The sequence below is a fragment of the Rhincodon typus genome, chromosome 28 (assembly GCF_021869965.1).
Source record: "Rhincodon typus isolate 14 chromosome 28, sRhiTyp1.1, whole genome shotgun sequence".
Classification (NCBI taxonomy): domain Eukaryota; kingdom Metazoa; phylum Chordata; class Chondrichthyes; order Orectolobiformes; family Rhincodontidae; genus Rhincodon; species Rhincodon typus.
In genome coordinates this window covers 5,733,793-5,757,915 of record NC_063359.1, presented here as the reverse complement: position 1 = coordinate 5,757,915, position 24,123 = coordinate 5,733,793, and the positions used below count along the sequence as shown (strand labels likewise).

At 42.2% G+C, this 24,123-nt stretch overlaps 1 protein-coding gene across 1 annotated transcript in view; it reads right to left on the bottom strand.

The window, feature by feature from the left end:
• Positions 1-24,123, bottom strand: part of nsmfb (NMDA receptor synaptonuclear signaling and neuronal migration factor b) — a 75,690-nt gene that overhangs the window by 16,556 nt on the left and 35,011 nt on the right. Inside the window, exons 8-14 of the mRNA XM_048613691.1 lie at positions 15,533-15,622; positions 11,128-11,252; positions 9,812-9,895; positions 8,400-8,433; positions 6,485-6,555; positions 5,681-5,760; positions 2,409-2,511 (exon numbers count right to left, since the gene is read on the bottom strand). Of these exons, the coding sequence (XP_048469648.1) occupies positions 2,409-2,511; positions 5,681-5,760; positions 6,485-6,555; positions 8,400-8,433; positions 9,812-9,895; positions 11,128-11,252; positions 15,533-15,622 (587 nt within the window). The remainder of the gene's footprint in view (positions 1-2,408; positions 2,512-5,680; positions 5,761-6,484; positions 6,556-8,399; positions 8,434-9,811; positions 9,896-11,127; positions 11,253-15,532; positions 15,623-24,123) is intronic.

Sequence of the window (24,123 nt, the reverse complement as noted above, 5' to 3'; positions counted from 1 at the left end):
TTCCAAATGGCACTGTGGGTCTACCTACAGCATATCGACTGTAGCAGTTCAAGAAGACAGCTCACCACCATCTACTCAACAGCAACTAGAGACAGGCAATAAATTCTAGCCTAGCCAATGACATCCAATCAATGAATTTTAAACTCTCAGCTGAAGTGGTTTCAGGAAATCAAAAGAGGTAAGCTGCAAAGGCTCTTGTAGTTCCGTGGATGGTCCCTACCTCTGAGCCAGAAGCTCTGGGTTCAAATCCTACCTACTGTTGCGGTCATAGAGTCACAGAGGTCTACAGCACAGAAAAGGCCATTCTGCCCATCGAGTCTGCACCCAGTCAAAAACGCAATAACATCTCTGAACAGGTCAATTGGGAATATATCTTGAGGAAGGCTGCAGTGAAGCACATTTTGAAATCTGATGGTGCAGAGAAGCATAAGGAGTCAAAGGACAGAGTGTGGAAACTGCCTGGGCATTTACCAGGTAAAGTGGAGAGATTGCACATGTATCTGAAATCAAGGACAAGGCCCAGAGCGCATTTATCAAGGACCTGATAAAAACATCAATAACAACTACAACTTTCATTTACGTTGCAACTTCAATGCACTGAAGGATCACTAGAAAGTTGCTTCACTAGAAAGTTAAAATTTGACACCAAACTTACAGAGTTATTTGGAAAACAGAAGTAAAGCTTGATCAAGGAGGTAGGTTTTAAGGAACATCACAAAGGAAGGCAGAAAGCCAGAGGATGATCTGCCCCACTCACAGGTGGTCTCCAAATTTTTATCCTTCATTCAAAACTCGGCCACGTCTTAACTCGCGCCAACTCTTGTTCCACTTTCACTCACTGACCCATCCTGGCTCTCGATCAAGTGGCATCTTAATTTTAAAAATTCTCACCCATGTATTCAAATCCCTGTATGGTCTCACTCGTCTCTATTTACCTCCAGCCCCACAACGTTCCAAGATCTCTGCACTTCTTTATGATCCCAAAAGATCAGGATGAATCATTCTGGTGGCCATGCCTCTAGCTGCCTAGGGCCAAGCTTTGGAAATGCCTTTCTAAACGCCTCCACCTCACTACCTCACTTTTCTCCATGAGGACATTCATTAAAACATACATTGCTGACCAAGCTTTTGACTATATGACCTAATATCTCCTTATGTAGTTTGGTGTCATAACATTTTTGTAACACGCCCATGAAGCTTTTTGGACATTTTATAATGTCAAAGGCAATATATAAATCAAAACTTTTGTTGTGATTAAGAGGATTAGGCAGGGAATCCGAGAGCTTAGCTTTAGGCAGCTGTTAGGCCAATGATGAAAATCAGACAAGAGGACAGAATTGCAGGAGTGCAGACATCTCAAAAGAATTAGGGCAGACGAGGCTACAGTGATAGGCGACTGAACCCTAGTGTCACATCATCAAGTAGACAGCCTAATGGTCTCATCTCTATCGACAGAGTTGCTGAAGTCAATTGCAGTGCCCCTTGGCTTCCCCTCTCCCAGCCAAACTCATCAAGGATTGCCAATCAACATTGAGCATTTGTATGAGCTGGTGTGGCCTTCACCCACTGTCTCATTAAGAAGTTCAAGATCCATTCTTTTGAGTGAGAGGTACATCCATTCTTCTGTGTTTGCTTGGATTTGTCAGGAGGAAAAATATCAGCTCCAAGGAGTGCAACCTTCACTGGATCTGTAATAAGTTATGCTTTCAGTATTCCATACAAGTTACCTGTTTTATGACCTGTCATCAAGTAATCGTCTTTACTCATTGCTCTTAAGCAACAGAACCCCCAATGCTGATTTGGTGCATTCCTGGATAACGCTTCAGAGCTATGCTGGGACATCTCCACTTGCCTGGAAGGGCAGAACTCCAACAGCACTCAAGAAGTTTAATGCCATACAGGGCAAAGCAGCCCATGTGATCAGCATTCCATCTGCCACTTTCAACATCTGCTCCCTCCACCACTGACACTCAGTAGCAGCAGTCTGTACCACCTGCAAAATGCATTGCAGTAAATCACTAGGACTCCTTAGCACCTTCCAAATCCACAACTACTATTATCTAGAAAGACAAAGGCAACAGATACATGGGAATACCAGCAAGTTCCACTCCAACACTCGGAAATATATCGCTTGACATGGAAATATATCGCTATTTCTCCAATATAACTGGGTCAAAATCTTGGAATTCCCTCCCTAACAGCATTGCGGGTCTACCTACAGCAGTTCAAGAAGGTAGCTCACCACCACCTTCTCAGGGAAAACGAGAGACAGGCAATAAATGCTGTCCAGCCAGTAAACATCGACCTCCCATGACCGACCATAAAAAAAATCCGACATTACCCATGAAGGCAGGATTCTCTTCATGCAACTGCTATCAAAATGCTGTTAATTACAGGTCAGGCATTACCTTTTCCCCATTGGGATTTCCCAGGATATAGCAGCCCATTATATGGATCACATTTGGGTCTGGGTTGATCTTGCTCATCAATCTGCTCAGCCTCCTCCAAAACCTGCAAATGATGCAAAGGCAGAACGATTAGCAGCCATTTCTGGCACTGATGGTGAAATTGGAATCACAAGTTTCTGAGAGTGGCAGGTGAGTGGTAGGAGGAGAACAACAGGTGGTTCCTCCTTCACTCCTGAGCTAGGGAGGAAAGAAAGCCTCTGGACATATACCTCCCAATCTCAGCAGCCTCCTATCACCAATGAAGAAATGCGTTCCTCAATTGTGGAAAACTGTATATCTACCAGCTTGACAGCTATTTCCACATCCCTGTTCCCTGCAGGCTAAGTTACAACCTCTGGAACCACTTTTGGAAAACAAGCTTCTAAATGCGCTGCTTGGTGACAGGTGTCAATCTTCATCATAGATTGAATAAGGAACACTCTGGCATTTATGTAGTTCCTTTCACATTCAAAGCACAATGGCTGGTTAATGTTAGTCACAGGTACAATAATGATATAGAAGCAGCACAGCAGAGTCCATAGCTTCAGATAATGGTACTGCAGCTGTAAATGTGGTCGACTGCAAATAGGTGTCCATTGGTGAGAAGATCAGTCATTTGAGGGCACACATTTAAGATAATCAGCAAAATGAAAAGTTGAGATAAGAATTTAAACACAGTGATCTGAAATGTTCAGTCAGAATGGGTGACGGAAATAGCTACTACAGGAACTTAGCAATTTGAACTGAAAACAAGAAAATGCTGGAAATCACAGTGGGTCAGGCAGCATCCGTGGAGAGAGCGCAAGATAACGTTTCGAATCTGGATGACTCCTCATCAGAGCTAGTCATCAAAACGTTACCTTCCTCTCTCTCCACAAATGCTGCCTGACCCACTGTGGTTTGTTGCATTTTTTTGTTTTCAGTGCAGATTCCAGCTTCTGCAATAATTTGTTCCTACATTAGGTATAGAGGAAAGAGGAGCAGGAGTGGGCTATTCACCGCAACCGACTCTCTCTGCCAACCCATTAGATCCTGGCTGATTGTCAATCTGAAAATCATTTTCTTGCACTCTTCCTTGACATCATTAATAATTAAAAACCTATGGTGTGCTGTCTCGAATATATTCAAGCCTAGACAGCCCCCTGAGAGAGGACTGCAAAGATTCACTAACAAACACAAAGTTGCTGGAGAAGCTCAGCAGGTCTGGCAGCATCTGTGAAGGAGAAAACAGAGTTAACATTTCGGGTCTGGTGACTCTTCCTCCGTTCTGAGGAAGGGTCACCGGACCCGAAACGTTAACTCTGTTTTTCCCTTCACAGATGCTGCCAAATCTGCTGAGCTTCTCCAGCAACTTTGTGTTTGTTCCTTATTTACAGCATTCGCAGTTCTTTTGGTTTTTATTTTGCAAAGATTCACTGCCTTCTTAGAATAAAGAAGCCTTTGAGAAAGGTCAGGATAAGGAAACATTTGTGGGACCATTGGGAAAGAGGAAGCAGGACAAATTAGATAATTCTTTCAAAATGCTGACATAAACACAATGGGCAAAAGGGCTTTCTTTTGTGCTGCTGTGTTCTATGGTGTGTGCTATCAAACCAGATAGACATCACTCCCTGCAGTATCCTGCCAGTGCTTTGATTCACAGTCAAGATGGTAAGCGTTGGCAGGACATGCCAATCAGAAGCACATTGTGGTTTTGTGCCATCACTTGGCTACCAGCCAGGATTACTGGCTTGGATCGTTCTCTTTCCAGGTTTCACTGCACTGTTATTAATTGGAGTATCCTTACCAGTCTCCCATATACAATCAGCTGACTCCATGCGAGCCAAAGATTTGACTTGCTGCTTTGCAAGACTCAGTTTTATCATGAGTCCTTGTAGTGATGGTAACAAGGTCAGCCAGGTGAACCTCAGAATATGAGTTCCCTGATTGGGGCTGTTAATGCGGTCCAATCAGGGAGCCCTGGCTAACAGGAGTGTCAGAGGTTCTGCTCACTCTGACAGCTGGCTCTGAGGTCAGGGTCAAGGACTGTGTATGTGTAAATAAATGGTGACTTGGTGCCAAGATACCAGACTCTATGGAGTTATTTCAGCTGTAAATTTGCTAAGGAATTACTCAAGGAGATCTTGTGTTTTGAATCCCGTAAACACAGAAAGGAGGTTCATTGACAAAAACTGATGCTCTGACCGTGCATGATTTTCCCAATATCTGCCTGCCATCCATTGCAGTCTAGACATCAATGCAGTGTCCTTTAGTCGACTGGTGTGTGTTGTGCGTCTGCCCTTTTGAAGAGCAGCAATTCTTGGTTCTGTCAATCGTCACATCTTCTAAGTGCAGGCCAACAGAGTTTTTATACTCTGTTCACTTGAGTTGCTCAATACACCACAAATTAGGAGGAGATTTGAGCTGTTACAAATTTGGGCTGTGTCCCGAGGGAGCACCATGCCCTATCCTGACGGTCACTGAGCTGGCACTGATGCAGCAAGCAAAGTTAAATGGCAAATTGAGAGTAGCACACCAGAGTGGGATTGGTGAGCGGGTGACATTAATCAGAGAGCTGATCCCAATATGCTAATTAATTCATTCACTAAAGTGATGCATTTTGGCAGGATACGGAGAGCCAACACAAACTTTTAACAGCATGGTTCTAAAGACAGACCTGGGGATGCAAGCACACTGAATTGTAAAGGTGCCAGGATATACTGAGAGAGTGGTCACTACAACTTAGTAAGCATCTGAAGATCCTTGAGTGAGGCAATGGTAGGGGGCACGGTACAGAAGTGGAGACTTAATAGGTTCTGGGAATGAGGAATTTTCAGAGATTGAGGGACTTTTGGTAAGAGTGCATAAGATTATGACAGATTTAGATAAGGCAGGCACATAAGAACTACTGTTAGATTAGGGGACACAGATTTAAGGTCTTGGGTGAGAGATGCATTGGGGGTATGAGAAAGAACTTTTTTTACACAATGAATGGTACAGTGAACTCATTGCCCACAAGGGTGGGGGAGCAGAAGCAAAGATTTATAAAAGGCAATGGATGGGACAGACTGGATTGCTCTGAGGGGAGCCAATATAATCGATTGGCCAACAAGGCCTTCTTCTACATAGTAAATGATTCTGTAAACAACACTGCAGGGAACTCAGGACTTGCAGAGACAATTAGGAGAGCACAGGAATAGGTCCTTTGGCCCACCATGCCTTTGGCATGCCACTTGCGTATGTGATCAGCTTACAAGATCATGTCTTCCTCTTTCTCCACTTTGGCAAAGGTGGCGACTTTGTTCTTCAGCAAGTACAAGTGGCCAGGTCCCCCCTGCAAACAAAACATAGGATCCATGAAGAAAGCAGAGACATGGTTATATAACATGAACATCTCCCTGTCAATACTGATCCAACAAATTGTGTCAAAAAGGCAATTTGCCGATATGCATTTAACTGGAAATCTGACAATGCCCAATTGTGGGAGCTCCTGGTTTTCAGGTCGTGAGGAGGAGTTGCTTTCATGGGGTATGATGGACATTGTGCTAACTCTGAGATCCAAGACACCACTTATACTGGGACCTCTAGGGGTTATAGACCGTTGCTGAAGGTTGAAGGTGGGTGAGACAATAAGAGTCAGGTGTCAGAAGTCCGGGCTGCAGATCCCAACCCAGGCAGGTAAGAACACTCCGTGGATGTTCTGGGCGGATGCGTTTTAGCATTCAGCAAACAACCTCGTAGCATTGCAACTGCCAAAAGTGCTATGATAGCATTAAATATGGAGTGACTCAACACACGCATGTCCTCAGTTCAATGCATTCACGATACAGAACAGAATTGTGGTTAATGGAACATCATTAAATTGAGGGAACAAAGGAAGCAGGAACAGCACTGAGCTCACGCTCATCTCATCAACAACTGAAGGGTCTTGACTGGTGCCATGCCCAGTGCACCCCTCAGATCTGATCCATTTGTTGTAAGGTGACAGCCCAATTAGTGGTCCAGCGAACAACGGGCAGAGTCAGCAAATGCTGGTGAGCTATCACTGTTAGACTGACCTGGCAGAAGATCAGCAGCTTCCAGATCTTGCACCCCTTCCGATAGGCATTCAGCTTTTTCTCAATCTCTTCTGCGGGGGACACAGACTAGTCAGTTCTCATTCCATTCATGTTGTCAAAGGGCAATAACATCTCAACATGACTGCACAGTCCATTTTCAATACCCCAGCGTTACAGCTAAGACTGCATCACTATGATACGAAAGAACCTCGCTGAATTGATGACTATCCTCTACAACAGAATGAGGACATTTTACAGCCATTATTTAATCTGGAGTATGGCCAACAACCAGCTCAGTAGAGCACTATTTGCAGAAAATATACATCACTGCAACAACCTCAAAAACTGCTGCAAAAAGACTGAAGTCTAGAGGTCAAGTCATATGGATTAGCATCATAACTTCTACATTTGGTGTAGATGAGAAGGTGGTCTGACTAAAATGTTCAAGAAAATTAAAAACAAAAAAAAAAGTCGCTGGAAAACCTCAGCAGGTCTGGCAGCATCTGTGAAGAAAAAATCAGAGTTAAAGTTTCAGGTCCAGTGACCCTTCCTCAGAACTGGACAATTAAAAAGTTTGATAGGTTGAAAAAAGAGGAATTACTTTTTTAGGTGCAAAATCAAAGCAAGGAAACCCAAAGTGTTGAGAAGATCTGAAACTCTCACCCCTACAATGCTGTTGGTGTTTGGAATCAATTGACCCCAAATTGAAAACTGGGACTGATGGATTTTTCTTTGCTCAACACATTACGGGTTGGAGAATCAATTATGTTAGATAGATTTAAGATGCAGATGAGTCAAGACTAATTGAAAGAACATCAGGCTTGAAGGACTGAATGATGGACCTGACCGTATATTCCTCACTGAGCGTGCTCCCCAATAGCCAGTGTTCCGCTTTTTCTTCAATGAGCCAATTTTTGTGGGTTGCAATACATAGATAATAGTAACAGAATTTGGCACTTTGGCCCCTCTAGCCTGCTGTTCCATTCAATATGTTCAGGGCTGAAGTTGTACGTTAACTCTACTGATCCACATGTCCCTATATTTCTATTAGGGCCCAAAACCTACCGATTTGAGTCTTAAATATACTCAACAACTGACCATCAATTGACCCTCAACTTCTGAATGAGGGCATTTCTCCTCATTTTAGTCTTAAATAGCTGACTCTTTATTCTGAAACAACGGCCTTGAATTACAAACTTTGCAGCCCAGGGAAAGCATCCTCTCACATCAATGCTGCCAAACTTGCTCAGAATTTAATACGTTTCAATAAGATCAGCTCCCAAGAATATAGCCCAGTCAACTCAATCTCTCCTCACAGGGTGGCCCTCTCATCTCCGATGTCATTCATCTCCAGGAGACAGCCCCTGGCATATCCCTCAACATTGCGCATCCTCAAGAGAAGCCCTCAAAAAACAAAAACATAAAAATTGGCACCCTGCACAAGATGGAAGATGGATTACATTTGTAATGCTGGTTGAGGAATAGGTACTGACCGGGGCACTTGGGAGATCTCCCAAGCACCTTTTCAAACTAAATACCTTGGAATCGTTTACGTACACCTGAGAGGATAGACAATAAGCTTGGTTTGATTTGATACCTCATCTGAAAGACAACACCTCTGACACTGCAGGATTCCCTCAGTCCTGTAGTAGAGTGTCAGCCTAAATGTTGTGCTCAATTCACTTGAGGGGAGTTGAACCCTTTGGGCTCAGAGGTGAGAGCACTACCACTGAACCATGTTGCATGATTCAGTCTGGTCACTGCTCAGAGGGCAATACGTTATTAAACGTATTTTCTATCAGATTACTTATGGATCGACAATTTAGGGCAAGATGAGACTCCAGAACACTGCTTTTTCAGTGCTTTTATCACCACCATGTGGGAGCAACAGTCAAACCCAATGAAATCTACTCACCCAAGATGTCATCAAAAGCAGCATGCTCATGGTCCTGTCGGAGAAACGAGAGCTCTTGTTAAAGTTTATTACCTTTGAGTGAACCCTGCTCACTTCATTTCTTCATTTAGGTTTTTTTACATTTTTCTGCAGATATGGCCAAACAGGGATAGGTGCCATTTTAAAGCTCTGAACTCTCTAATTTCTGAATCCTACCACTATGAAAAGCAAACGAAGAAAAAAGTGCCCTGGAGGATAAATGTGTGACCAGTTCAGGATTATCCTTTCACCTGTGAAATTATGGCTGAAACCCAGCGCTGTCCAATACAATTCTGCAAGATCCCCATTGAAGTGTACTAGACAATCTCAATTCAGTTTCTAATACTGGGCAGCAATGTCAGTTTGTACTTGGGATGTGGGCAGTATTTAATGCCGATTTCACCTTACCTTGAGGGTATTAACAGTCAACAATGCAGTTGTATGACAAAAGCAACATGTAAACTAAACCCTATACCTTACCAATCAGGAAACTGTATTCAGAGACCACAAAGGTAGCTGGCAGGGAAAATGTAAAGTCACACTAAGGAGTACTAGCACCAAGGCACATAGCTGTGACTAAAATGAGCTCTACTCATTGAGATATCTCCTCCTCACATGGGAAACCCTGAAGCCAATGCTGAACTTGCAACTAAGGGGTGTCAGTCCCCAGTTCTCTTATTATTGGCAACCGCACAAAATTCAGAGAAATATCAGAGGCTCATCCAACGCAGAAAACCCATGGTACCCATGCCAGCTCTTGAAGGAACAATGCTATTCGTTCTACCCTCTCCTTCATTTTCCCCATATCCCTGTCATTTTACGAATACATGTTTGGACAAGCAGTGTCAGGATGATCATCGCAGTCACAGTAATACTTCCCTGAGTTTCCACACCATGGTGCCTAGAGTGAGGTCTGGTTTCTCCTCAAGGTAGGGATTGATCAGAAGGTCGGTCAAAATAACCATTGAAATAAAAACAGAAAGTGCAGGTATGCAGTAACATGTAAATCAACATAACAGAACCAGCTGAGCACCCTGGGTGGGAATACTCAATTCTCTTTAAACCGTGGAATATACAGTCTGAAGGGATGGTTGAAAATGAGTCAATCATAATTTTCAAAAGGAATAGCATGAAGGAAAAAATTGCAGGGCTCTTTCAAAGAGCCTTTTCTCTTACCCTTCTCCAGGACTTTCATATCTTAATAACAAAAATGAAAATTTTTTTCAATGATGTTACTCCTGGGTGATGTTCATAGTTGGATTTCAGAGATTTGGCATTAATTCCATACGCCACAAGACAATCCTAGGTTGACAACCCTTCTTGATTGTAACATGTGATTCTCCCAACTTTAAAGGGGCTAAAAAAAGCCAATACCCAAAACTGGTGATACTCACGTAGAGGATGGGGATGACTGAGGGGTCATTCCTGCGGACAATGGTCGGGATGTACTCTGCCTTGGGGACTTTGGATGAAATGAGCTGTGAATGAAGCAACACAATTATCTGAATCAATGGTTACCATGTGAGGGGGCTTAGTTGGAATGGTTTTACCACTTACTGTGTGAGAGAATGACAAGCAAGTTTAAACATGCAAACCGCGCTCTGATGCGCACTTTACATTATGAAACAGCATGGTTAATTAACATAGAATAAAGAAAATACAAGTTTCATCACGTAGTTGTAATCCCACAATTAATATTATCCCACATCAGTATTTTTTTGCAAATTGGACTATTCTGGAAAAAAAAACAATCAAAACAACAACTCCAGGATGTGAATGTATACTGCTTTGCAGGGATCAATTCTAATCAGTCGATTTTACAATTTTTAGTCACAATTTTAAACGATGTTTTTGAACAATGGTGTCACGTGACTGGGCTGACTGCATGGATTTCCAGTAATCTCATTGTTTGCTTCTGATGGACCACACTAGAGGTCTGATGGGCCAGGCTCTGAAGCAATGTCTGGAAAGATAGGTGAAGTGGAAGGAAGGGGTTCCATATGTACCAATGGTAGCCCAACTCTGTTACAGCCACTGCCAAACCTACTCCTAGTACTGTCCCTAACTCTTCAGGCAGCCCAGATTAAGCCAGTGCAACTCTAAACTGCATAGGTGCAACAACAATTTGAATTTGTACAGCATCTTAGCATAGTAACACATCCCAAGGCATTGAACTGATGTGCTCTTGGACACAATTTAACATCGAGTCACATGACAATCTGTTAGGTGACTGGGAACTCGATCAAAGAAGTAGGTTCTGAGGAATATCTTAAAGGACGACTGAGAAACAGGCAGACGATTTAGGGAGTGAATCTAGAGTGAATTTAGAGCTTGTGTCCCAGGGAGCTAAAATCAAAACAGGGCAAGAAGCCAGTGTGCAGGAATACAGATATTGCAGAAGGTTGAGAGATTTGGTGGAGATGGCGAATCTAGGGAGGGATGAGGCCATGGAGGAGGTAGGACAAAAAGAAGGAGAATTTTAAATTTAAAGTATTGCTAGACCGAGAGCCAATGTAGGTTAGCAATCACAGATGTGATGGATGAAGAAAATCTGTAGTAGTTATTCAATATATAGGACACTTATTCCTCTGGGCCTCTAACTGGCTTGCTGCTAGAAAACAGGAGTGCGAATGCAAAGCAATTAACTTGGCTGGCCTGGTGACATCAAAAAGCTTTTGGTTGAAAGATTTGGACTTTGAAAAAATCTTACCATGATCTTGGGTGGGACAAAGTCTTCGCCATCACATGACAGCAGCTCCAGCTCCTTCTCCGCCTCCCAGTTGAGATCGTCAAAATCATCATCTAAAGCACAGCACGAGTTCTGCAACTCCTGACCTGGTGTGATACAAAAAGGAGATCCAACAGGGGTTACCATGGAGACAGGGGCTTGATTATGGCTATGTGGGCTTTTTGAATAAATGTTCATAAAGAAATACTGTCGGGTCTGGGCTCAAAAGGTGCCCCATCTGTCACTCAGATGTTATATGTCTTCGTTGTGCAAGGCAGCGAGTGTCCCTCATGTGAAGATGAGATTACAGTCACTCCTGGGAATGGGCAGAGCAGGGCCAGAGAAATAAATGCAGAGACTAACAACCAGCTATAGGAAATACTGGATCACTTCAGAGAAGAGCTATCAGAAACACACAAAAAAACATACTCTTTCACACCATGGCTGAAGCTTGGATCAACATTCCTAGTTATAGGGTATTCACAGAATAGGTAGAAAGGGACCTAGAAGAGTAGGTGAGGTCACAATATGGGTCAAAGAATCGTTTATAGCAACGAGGAGACATACTATCTTGAAAAGATCATCAAATGAGACTAGATGGGGGAAAGCAAAAAAACACAAAACAGGCACACAGTTGGATCCTAATTATATGCCGCCAAACAGTCAGACAGAGATAGAGGGTTAAATATGTAATCAAATTTCAGAGAATAGTAAGAATAATAAGGATGTAATTGTAGGAGATTTTAACCACCCAAATATAAACTGAGATTGCTTTAGCAAGGTAAGGGAGAGCAAAATTCTTAAATTGAATCCAGGAGAATACTTTCAGGCAATGCGCAGAATACCCAAGAAAGGAGTTCCCAGTTCTAGACCTAATATTCATAAATGAGCCTGGTGATAGGAGTATCAGTAGGGGAACATTTTGGAGATAGTGACCATAATTTAATTTAAGTTAGGATCATTATGGAAAAAGATAAGGATGCATCAAGAATAAAAGTTCTAAACTGGGGAAAGGCTAATTTTACTAAGGTAAGATAGGATTTGGCCTTGAGAGAAGGCACTAGTCAGTTTAGCAGTTTTGAAAGTGGATAAATATGCAGGCCGGATGCGATGTATCCCAAGTTTTTGAGGGAGGAGATAACAGGGGTCCTGGCAGTAATTTTCAAATAATCTCTGGCCGCAGGTTAAATGCCAGAGGACTGAAGGACTGTTAATATTATCCCACTATTAAAAAAGGGAGGAAAGGATAGACCAGGAAATGAAAGGCCAGTTAGTCTAACCTCAGTGGTGGGACAGAATACATCTGCACTTAGAATGACCTGGATTAATCAGGGATAATCACCATGGATGCCTTTAGGGAAGGCAGAATTTGACAAATTTGATTTTTAAATTTATTTAGGAGGTAGCCAGGAGTGTTGATGAGGGTAATGCATTTGATGTGGTCTACATGGACTTTAGCATGGCTTTTCATATTAGAATTGCCATTCTCTGGTGCCATTCTGGTTACAAAACCAGAATTAAAATTATAAACAATTTAAAAAAAAAGCCAAAAGGTAAGAAAACATCCAGATCTTAAGGTCTAAAGGTGCCTCATGCCAGAATGGTCAAGAAAGTAAGAGTCCATGGGATCCAAAGCAAAATGGCACATTTGATCCAAAATTGGCCCAGAGGCAGGAAGCAGAGGGTAGTGGTGGGGGAGTGTTTCTGTGACTGGAAGTCTGTTTCAGGCAGGTTCTGTATGGCTCAGTGCTGGGCCTTTGCTATTTGTGGGCTATGTTAATGATCCGGACTTAAATGTAGGGGATATGATCAAAAAGTTCTTGGATGACATGAAAATTAGTAGGGCCTGGTAAATAGTGAAGAGGATAGCCATAAACTGCAGGAGGGCATCAAAGGGCTGGTAAGGCAGGAAGAGCAATGGCAAATGGAAGTCATTCCTTAAAAGTCCGAGATAATGCACTTGGAGAGGTCTAACAAGGAAGGGGATTGCACTATGAATGGTAAGACCCTGGAAATTACTGAAGATCAGAGGGACCTTAGTGTGCATATCCATAGATTTCTGAAGGCAGCAGGACAGGTAGAGAGGGTGGTTAAGAAGTCATTTGGAAAACTTAACTTTATAAGCCGAGACATAAAATACAAGAGTAGGGAGGTTATGCTGGAACTTCATAAAACAATACTTGGGCCACAAATTGTGTACTGTGTACAGTTCTGATCACCACATTGTAGGAAGAATGTGACTACACTAGACAGGATGCAGAGGAGATTTACCAGGATTGGAGAGTCTGAGCTATGAGGAAAGATTGGCGGGGGTGGTGATTTTTTCTTTGGAGCTGCGAATGTTGAGAGGGATCTTAATAGAACTGTATCAGACTATGAGAAGCATAGACAGGTTGGATAAGAAAGCACTTTTTTCCACTAGTAAAGAATGGGCCGAATTGATTCTTTCTGTGCTGTAAACATCTATAAGCCTATAAATATATAACACAACAGCCTCCCCATTAAGTTATTGAAAACAAGTGATGATTCCACACCCTACTATAAAACAAGGATAAACTCAAGACCCCAAATTTGGAACATAATTAAATAAATTGGGATTGAACTCAATTTTGGTCCAATTTGATGGCCTAGTTCAGTTGTTTCATAATGAACCTGGTCTAGTTATGTCTTACTCTCCATGTTCCACATTAGCTGTTAATACATGATTAACTCAGCATCCTTCCTAGCCACCTCTACTGATCTTAGTTTAATATTTTTCTTCTATTTTTCTGTTGAAGTACGTCTGTGGAAATATAGAACATTTTCTGGTTGTGGCATCATCAGTCACTCACAGATCACATTAATGACAGGATAGGTTTCATTTGCATTGTCTTAACATACTTTCAGGTTATAAACAACTTCAGCTAAATATAGTGCAAGTTTCTTGTATACTGTCACATCACTCACTCCAAAGTCAACTGCAAGAGGAATTGGACATAGGGCAGGTTCATTTACAGTCCCTGCATAAGCTTGACTTATGTAGGTTTCAGTTACACTGTCCCAAACAAGCACTCACAGCCAGACATAACTTGGACTAAATTTCTTTTTATGCCTGAGATCTCTCCCAGGAGCTCTGAACCTAATTTCTCCTGAATGCACTTCCCTGTTTTTTTTTTATTCACTCATGGGACATTTATTGCCTGTCCATGGCTGCCTTTGAACTGAGTGGCTTGCTAGGTCATTTCAGAGGGCCGTTGAGAGTCACATGTAGGCCAGACCACGAGGATGGCAGGTTTCCTTCCCTGAACAACATTACTGAGCCAAACGAGTTTTTCTGACAATCAGTAATGGTTTCACAGTCATCAGTAGACACTTAATTCCAGATTTTGCTTCTTGAATTTAAATTCCAGCATCTGCTGTGTCTGATTCAAACCCAGCTCCTCGGAACATTAGCTGAGTTTCTGAATTAATAATCTAGTGATAATACCACTAGGCCATCACCTCAGGAACAGTTTCTTTCTGGCCATTATCAGACTGTTGAATGGATTCTAGCCTCAAATAATGTAACCTACAATGTAACCTGTATGCCTCTTAAGTCTTTTTGATCTGAACATCCTTTGCTTGTTTTGATCTGCCTGTACGGCTCGTAAACAAAGCTATTCAATGTATTTCAGTACATGTGACAATAAAATAAATTAATCAATCAATAGTGATTCCCCTAAACAGCACTTTGGTTGCAGTTAGGAATACTCTGCCTGAGCTATGGTCCTGAGACAATAAGCTGTAGAGCTGGATGAACACAGCAGGCCAAGCAGCATCAGAGGAGCAGGAAAGCTGACATTTCGGGTCCTGCCACAATGCCATAAAACATACCAACAGATTTTTACACAGTACGGTCCCACAAGCAACCAATTAAATGAACAATCAAAGTTTTGGTGAGACTGTTCAATGGAGTAATGTTGGCTAAACCACAGGTGGTTTTAAAAAGCACTCCAGAGAGTTTTACACCCACATACACAGGCAGACAGCTGGGTCGTCAAATTAAGTCTCATCTGAAAGACAGCATCAATAACAATGCAGCATGCCTACAATGCTGGCAGACTGAAATGTGTGCTCAAGTCTCAAGACTATGAGACATTGGAGTTGAAGTAGGCCATTCTGCCCATTGAGCCTGCTCTGCTATTTAATGATTGGACTGATAATCTTCAACTCCACTTTCCTGCTTTACCTCCATTTTCATTGGTTCCCTTACTGATTAAAAATCAGTCCATTTATCTCAGGATTGAACGTGGCACATGACCCAGCCCTGACAGTGCTTTGCAGCAAAGAATCTCAAGTAAGGTTTGAACTTATGATCTTCAAAGTGAAAAGTTAAACAATTAATGTGTAAAGTAATAGATGAACTTACTTTCTCGCGGTTCACCAATCACATCAGACTTCACCGGCGTAGGGTCACTCCAGGAGCGACCAAAACTCTTCTCTTGTCGCTCAGAAAGACCTAGAAATAAAACAGAAAGAAAATATTTGCACTCACATCCAGTTTAAGCAAAATGGAATAATTTCAGGTTTACACACAAAGGAGTAGCTCCATAAAGTCAGTGTGATTTTACAAGCTGTAGGTCTAATAGATGATGATGTTCTGGTAAGAGAAAGCATAGAAGTATTACATGATGTACTGAGAAAAGTTTTTGACACATACTTGAAACACCAAAGCAATTTAGTTATGGAACGGGTGAGGTTTAATCAGCAATTTCAACATTTGGGCGAACCAATAGAACATTTTCAATTAATTTATACTGTCTGAAGGATGTTGTGGGTACGTAGCTTTGAAGGATGAATTAATTAGAAAATGTATAGTAGTGGAAAAAAAACACAGTAAAGGTAGTTTTTAAAAAGTCAGTGTGTAGGTTGAGAGGTTGTTAGACTTTGTTCAATCCGAGGAGGTATTAACAGCGGAATCCTACACACTATGCAGGCAGAAATCAGGGCCCAGGATCTTTCAGTACTATGAGGAAACATCAGAGTCGGATGGGCAGTGCACAAACTGGTTTTGTCATCCTCTTGAAATCCTGATAAAATGTGAAAAAAAAAAGAGAATTGACATCATCAATGAATTATTTACAAGGTGTGCCTGAAAACAAAATTTCAAGTGCGATAACTGTCTAGCACTGGGGCAGAGTGCTATATAAGTTTGGCCAGTTGGGACATTTTAGAGAATACTGTAAGTTGACAGTACCTTCATCACTTCAAAATAAGGAAAATATTTTGCAAAAGGAAATTTTTCCAGAGAAATAAAAATAATATAACAAAGAAAAAGTTCACCAAGTTAAAGAACAGAACAAAAGGGTGAAAACAACATTCTGTGGTGAGGTCAGAAAAAGTCAAACAGACTCTGCATCATCATGTTGAAGGAAAAAGGGAACAGAATGTAAACTCCACACAGGAGCAGCAGTTTCGATACTGGTAGATAGTTTACCATAGTTGAAGACTATGAGAGTTAGATCAGCAAACATAAAATTCCAAGGCCATGGTACAGATTTTCAGGTAGGCAAATCACCGCAAAGTTTAGGCAGAGATGACAGAATATCAGTGAACCACCATATATACTGAGGAATGAGAATACCTCATTGTTCAGCAGAAACACATGTTTGCATCTAGACCTCTGAGAGAGTGGATACAATACTTTAGAATTAAAACAAAACAAAATATCAGTAAGAATTTCCCTAGCTGTTCAAATGTTTAGGCAAATTGAGCAGGAGTATCATACTACTCTGCAAGAAGATGCTAAGCCCATTGCTTGTATGTGCCCAGGAAAATTCCTCAACCTCTGATGGGAAAAGTAAAATCTCAATTAGACAACACGATTGAAAATGGGTCATATCAGGATCAAAGTGATAGAACTGACACAAAGGTGTTCATGGGTAGTTAACTGTTCCCAAGACAAATGGAGAAATAAGATTGGGTGTGGATCTCACTCATATAATCAAAGAAGTAAGAAGGCAAATCCATTCTATTCCATCTGTTGATGTTAGTTTGACAAAATTGGCAACAAGTAGGTTTTCCACAAAATTGGGTGCAACATCAGGTTTTGGCAGATACCGTCAGACCAAGAGTCTTGATTGCTGACTGCATTGATTACACTAATCAGGAAATATTGTTTCAACTATTTACCATTTGGAATCTCCACTGTGCCAGAGATTTTCCAAAGAGGAAAGTCTTGAATCCTGGAGGGAAACAGGGAACCATTATGCATATGGACGACATCCACTACATCCTAAAATGAAGGAGGAGCATGACCAGAGGGTCAGGGAAGCATTAAAGTCACTACAGAACACTGATCTTATACTGAAGGAGAAATATAAATTCTTCACAGCAGCAATTACAGATCCAAGGAAAACAATAGCCATTGGTGAGTTTCCAGTATCAAAGTGTGCAAATGACTTCCCATGAATCAAAGATGTAGAGAATCAAGTGGGAATATTCAGTTAGTCTTTTGATAAATGTCTAACAATAGTATTGGAGTCAGGAGCAGACCACAACCTTTGAAAAGATCAAAGAGAATTTACTTTTTAATGATGTAGTACATTACAACCCAGACTTATTCACTGTCCTTATTCAAGAGTAAACTGACAGAAAGTGATAACTGGTTTGTTTTATGTTGAGAGCTTTGATGGAGAGTGAATACAAGCCAGCTACCACAGAGAAGGAAGTGTGAGTTGTTACATGGGGATGTGAAAGGTTTGCAGACTACCTCTTGGGACTCAAATTCCAGATTGAGATGGACCTCAAGCCTTTATTAACAATATTGGGAGCAGAACACATCAAATTGCCTCTACATTCAAAGGCTTAAGCTGATGACATATGACTATAATACATAACTATGTTCCAGACAGGTGCAAGTATCAGCAGATTCATTCTCAAGTGCTGCAGTGGATCAAGCAGACAAAAAAAGGACCTTACTTTTGTGGAAGATGTAGGCTCTTATTCTACACAATGTCAAACAACTGAAGATAAAGTCAGACAAATCCCTGCACAAGGCATACACGAGGTCCAGACAACTCTGTGCGCACCTACCAGATAAAGTGCTGAAAAGATACCATGATCAAAAACAACACTTGACAATGGTGAAAGATCTATTGGTGTATGACCGAAGAATAGTTAAACCAAAGTTGATGTGAAAAGAAATCTTGCAGAAGCTCCACAGGAATAATCTAGGCATCACAAAGTGCACAGAAGGAGCACAAGTCTCCGTGTGGGGCCAGATATTTCATTAGATCCACACAGCATTGCATTTTAGAAGCAAATTACTGCAGATGCTGGAATCTGAACTGAAAACAAAAAGTGCTAGAGATCATAGCGGTTCAAGTAGCATCCATGAAGACAAAGCAAGCTAACGCTTCGAATCTAGATTACTCCTCATCAGAGCGTAAGCAGTATGGAGGGGGGCAGCATTTATTCTATGTTGGGAGGGGTGGGTGTTGGTGTGCTGTGGGAGAAAGGATGTTGATAAATTACGTGATCGGAATGTGAGAAGGGCAGAACAATAGTGTGTCTAACTGCCAGACTGAAAAGAACAGATGGTTCCAGTGGGGTGGGAGAAGGGGAGAGCGGGTGACAGAGAATTTAATAAGCAAAGATAGAAGAAAGGGAAGGAATGGTTTCACAATTTGATGGTGTTGAACTCAATATTGGGCCCAGAAGGTTGTAAAATGCTTAGTTTGAAGATGAGATGTTGTTCCTCCAGTTTGTGCTGTGATTCACTGCAGCATGCTGAGGACAGGCAAGTGGACATGCGAGCAAGATGCTGTGTTAAAATGACCGGCTACAGGAAGGTTGGGATCATATTTGTGCACGGACCATGCTGTGTTAAAATGACCAGCGACAGGAAGGTTAGGGTCATGCTTGTCGTTCTTCCATAACCATGGTTTCCCGCCCACTGTGGTTGAAAGGGCCCTCAGCCACATCCAACTTATCACCTCTGCTTCCACCCTTGCCCCTTCCCATCACTCACAACAGTGTGATCAGTTTCCCCCTGTCCTCACTTTTCATCCCACCAGCCTCTGCATTCAAAAGATCATTCTCTGCCGTTTCAGAAATTCCAACAGAACGCCACCACCGAACACATCTTCCCCTCACTCCCCTATCTCCATTTTGCAGGGATCATTCCATCTGGGACACCTTAGTCCAGTCCTCAACCACCAACACCACTCCCCTCTTCCCATGTAACCACAGGAGATGCAACACCTGCCCCTTCATCTCTTCCCTGCTCACAATCCAAGGGCCTAAACAGTCTTTCCAGATGAAGCAGCATTTCACTTGTACCTTTTCCAATCTTGTGCATTGTATTCACTGCACCCAATGTGACCTACTCTACATTGGAGAAGCTAAATGCAGACTGGGGACCGCTGTGCAGAACACCTCTGATCCATGCGCAAGCCTGACTCTGACCTTCCCGTTTCCGGTCATTTTAACATAGCATCTTGCTCACATGCCCACTTTTCTGTCCTTGGCATGCTGTAAGGCTGCAGTGAATCACAGCACAAACTGGAGGAACAACAATTCATCTTCACACTAGGCAGTTTACAACCTTCTGGGCTCAATATTGAATTCAACACCTTCAAATTGTGAACCCATTCCTTCCCTTTCTTTTTGCTTTGTTTGTTACATTCTTTGTCACTTATTCTCCCCTTCCCCTACCCCAGTGGGACTGTCTGTTCTTTCCAGTCTGGCAGATAGACACACCATTGCTCTCCCTACTCACATTCCAATCACTAAATCTGCACTATTAACATCATTTCTCCTCCAGCACTCCAAACCCGCTTTGCGAACTACTGCATAAATGCTGCCCCTTCCACACTTCACTTCAGCCATGATGAAGAGTTATCTGGACTCGATATGTTAGCCTGCCCTTCCTTCGTGGATGCTGCCTGACCCACTGTGATCTCCAGCAATTTTTGTTTTTAGCACTGCATCTTGTTTTACCAACTGTGTGCCTGACACAACCAAGTACCTACAGAGCAAATGAATGCATCAAGATTTCCAGAAAGACCACAGGAAAGTCTATCAACAGATGTGTTTTTGTCTAGAGGGAAGATGCATTTAGTCCGAGTCAGCTATTATTCAACGTGGATTGAAGTGGCAAGACTTCATCTTTAGTCATTAACTTACAGTAGACTCAATGTTCAGAGAACTGTAAAGGATTTTTGTCATACATGTTTTATTGGAAGAATTAGTATCAGACTGCAACTCATACATGAGGATTTCAGGGGATTTACTTCGGAAGCAGGAGTCAAGTAGGTGACATGTTCTTCATTCGATCCGCAGTTGAATGGAGAGGCAAAAAGAGCAGCCAAGACTGTGAAGTCTGTGACACCTCAGAATCCAGATTGGGAATTAGCTTGACTCAGTTACAGAGCAACAGCACTGAATAATGGAGACTTGCCCATGGAACGATAAGTGGGGAAGAGGTTTAAAATTGATGTACCAGGTTTAGACTATGACCTAAGGCCAAACATAATCTCTCAAGACCACATGAAGATAAATCAAGTAGAGAAAAACTATAACAAAATGTAGCACAGACAGTATGACTCTAGGCACAAGGTAAAAACTGTAAACTTTAAAGCTAGAATACAATGTCTGGTTAAGGGAAAGGAAGTCAGAAACCGTGGTCATCAGAGAAACAAATGCACTGAGATCTTACACTATCAGAACACCTGAAGGGACATTCAATAGGAACAGGACAGGATTGATCTCACTCAGGCTAAGGAGTGTGACTGAGTATGATTGTCACAGGATGTAGGCCAACCACACCTATACTACATCAGACAGAGTAGCACAACTATTCCGGACATGGTGTAACACCATCACCCTAGTGATGAACTCACACGAACCAGAACTGGATCTCCAGTTGCCTCAGCCTGTGAGGTTTGAACTTTGGAAGTTGGAAATGGTGGGGTTGGTGAGATGATAATAATGGTGATAACTGTGATAATGGTAATAATAATGTTGATAATGATTATCCTGATTAATTTTACTCACTTATATAATTTTTGTAAACTACTGGAATCAGGTAGACCAACTAGAGAGAAGCATGGGGGGAGGGATATGGGATAATGAGATTAATATAAATCAGGATAATGTAACTGATCACATGACTCTGACATCATTAAGAAAGATGACAAGAGTCTAGAATAAGCACGTGATGAGGGAGGTTTTAAACACTGCACTTCTGGGCTGTACTTGATAATCTATTACCTAGAAATGTAAATAAAGGAATGTTACAGCACAGAAGCAGTTGAAAGGCCTTATTAGAGATTAGGAAGAAACAGTCTCTCAGACTGTACATGCAGGTACCCATACCCGAGATAGTTTAAACCACAAAATAAAAGCAGATTCCTCATCCTTGCCAATTCCAACCTCTGAGTCGCCTTATATTTTGACATAATCTGGAGGTGTAGTGGACAGAGAAGAGGGATACTTCAGAGTACAACAGGATCTTGATCAGATGGGCCAATGGGTCAAGGAGTGGCAGGTGGAGTTTAATTTAGATAAACGTGAGGTGCTGCATTTTGGAAAGGCAAATCAGGGCAGAACTTATACACTCAATGGTAAGTCCTGGGGTGTGCTGCTGAACAGAGCCCATGGAATGCAAATTCATATTTCTTTGAAAGTGGAGTCCCAGATAGACAGGATAATGAAGAAAATGTTTGGTATGCTTGCCTTTATTGATCAGTGCATTGAGTATAGGAGTTAGGAGATCATGTTGCAGTTGTACAGGATATTGGTTGGGCCACTTTTGGAATACTGTGTACAATTCTGGTCTCCCTGCCATTGGAAGGATGTTGTGAAACTTGAAAGGGTTCAGGAAATATTTACAAGGATATTGCCAGGGTTGAGCATTTGAGCTATGGGGAGAGGCTAAATAGTCTGGGGTTATGTTCCCTGGACTGTCGCAGGCTGAGGAGTGACATTATACAGGTATATGAAATCTTGAGGAGCATGGAAGGACGAATAGCCAAGGTCTTTTCCCTGGGATAGGGGAGTCCAAAACTCGAGGGCATAGGTTCAAGATTAGAGGGGAAAGATTTAAAAGGGACGTAAGGGGCAACTTTTCACGCAAAGGGTTGTGCATGTAAGGAATGAGCTGCCAGAAGAAATGTTGGAGGCTGGTACAATTACAACATTTAAAAGGCATCTGGATGGGTATGTGAATAGGAAGGCTTTAGAGGGATATGGACCAAATGCTGGCAAATGGGACTAGTTTAATTCAGGATATCTGGTTGGCATGGACAAGTTGGGCTGAACAGTCTGTTTCCACGCTGCACAGCTCTACGACTCTATAACTCAGACAGAACACAGTGCAGAGGGGAAACATCAACATACTGATGGGTCAACATTTTCAGGGGTTAGAGAGCCAAAGGGAGGTGTCAGAGTGCAGACAGAAGAGGCAGCGTGTTGAGGGGTCAGTGTGCCAAAGGGACAGTGTGCCAAGACACTCCCTCTGCTGCTAATCCACAAAAATACTCTGTGAATATCATGAAACTCCAGAATAGAATCACACAGCTGACCGCTCCCCATTCAGGTCCATCTCATTAATTTCCCCTGCGTGCGCCTGTCATTAGTGCTGAGTCTTGTCATGAGTGAGCTGCTCAGTATTCATAATCAAGTCTGACACTAGAGCCCGAGGGGGGTGTTTTTAATTAGGCTTTAACATAAGCAAGGCAGTAAGGTAGTTAAAGTGCAGATTACCATTAAATAATGCATGAAAGAACTGGGCTGGGAATAGGTGATAAATCCACTAGAGGATTTAATCAGCAATTACACACAGTGCCTGGAATCAGAACTGCTGCCCTATCCTCAATCACAGCCCAAAGTGTATTTTTTAGTCCCTGTCTCTTGGATATAGTCTCTTCTGAATTGGTACTACCCTTTGGTTTTTGTGATTGCCAGCTGCCTTCGTGGTCCAGTAGTTATTTGTCAGTGGCTAGTATGTTATTCCATTACACATCAGGTTGGTGTCACAGTCTGAGCTTGTTTGCGCCTAACACCCACAGATTTGGTGTAGAAACCCTAACCAAAAATCAAGGGTGGGAATGGTAAGCAATGCCCTCTCCCTCTAGCCCAGGATACCTTCAAAACCAACACAAGAATGTGCACTTATGTAGCATCTTGTCTCTCAAAAGCATTTCTGCAATGAGTCATACTGCGCACTCATTATGTGGATCAGCTGTAACAGTATTAACACTTGGCAGCAACTTGCTTAAGAAATGATGGCATGTTAATGATGCCTACATTGTCAATGTGCAAATTGACCAGTAACCTCAAGGAAGAAGAGATACCCTAGGAACTGCAAATCTTCAGAACTCACAGATAGACCTTACTTCCCTTGCATCTGAAACAGCATCTCAACCCTTATCCATGACCATTAAGAACATTCACTGGTGTGGGACTGGATTCACATAGAAAGGTATATATGGGTAAGATTGGAACAGGGGCCTGGGGGGTTTCCTCAAGGACATTAGTTCATCAGTTAAGGTTTTCTGACATGAAACGTGATATCTGATTATTTTCAGATTTTTTCATTTTCACCTGCAATGTAAATTTTCAGACCGTCAGAATGGAATTTGAACTTGTTTTCCTTGGAATATTAATCCAGCCCTCTGGATTAGTTCAAGATCATGGCCATACTTAGAACTTAATGAAACATCCTCCATTCCTCACTTGGCAATTACAATGAGATGCCCAATTTGCAAATCTGGAGCTCTCTGAGTGGGAATGGTAGGTGTAGGTCTGTGTCCTGTTACTATGTTCCTCAGAATTGTCCTCGCGCTCACTCCTTGTCATTTTGAGTTCGTGAGTACCATCATATGACTGTGTGGCTCAGCATTTGACTGTTAATTGCACCTGATCCAAGTGATACTGGCAACAACACACAAACAGACAGAATGGCAGGCCCACTGACACACAAACAGGCAGGATGACAGCCCCACTGACAGACAA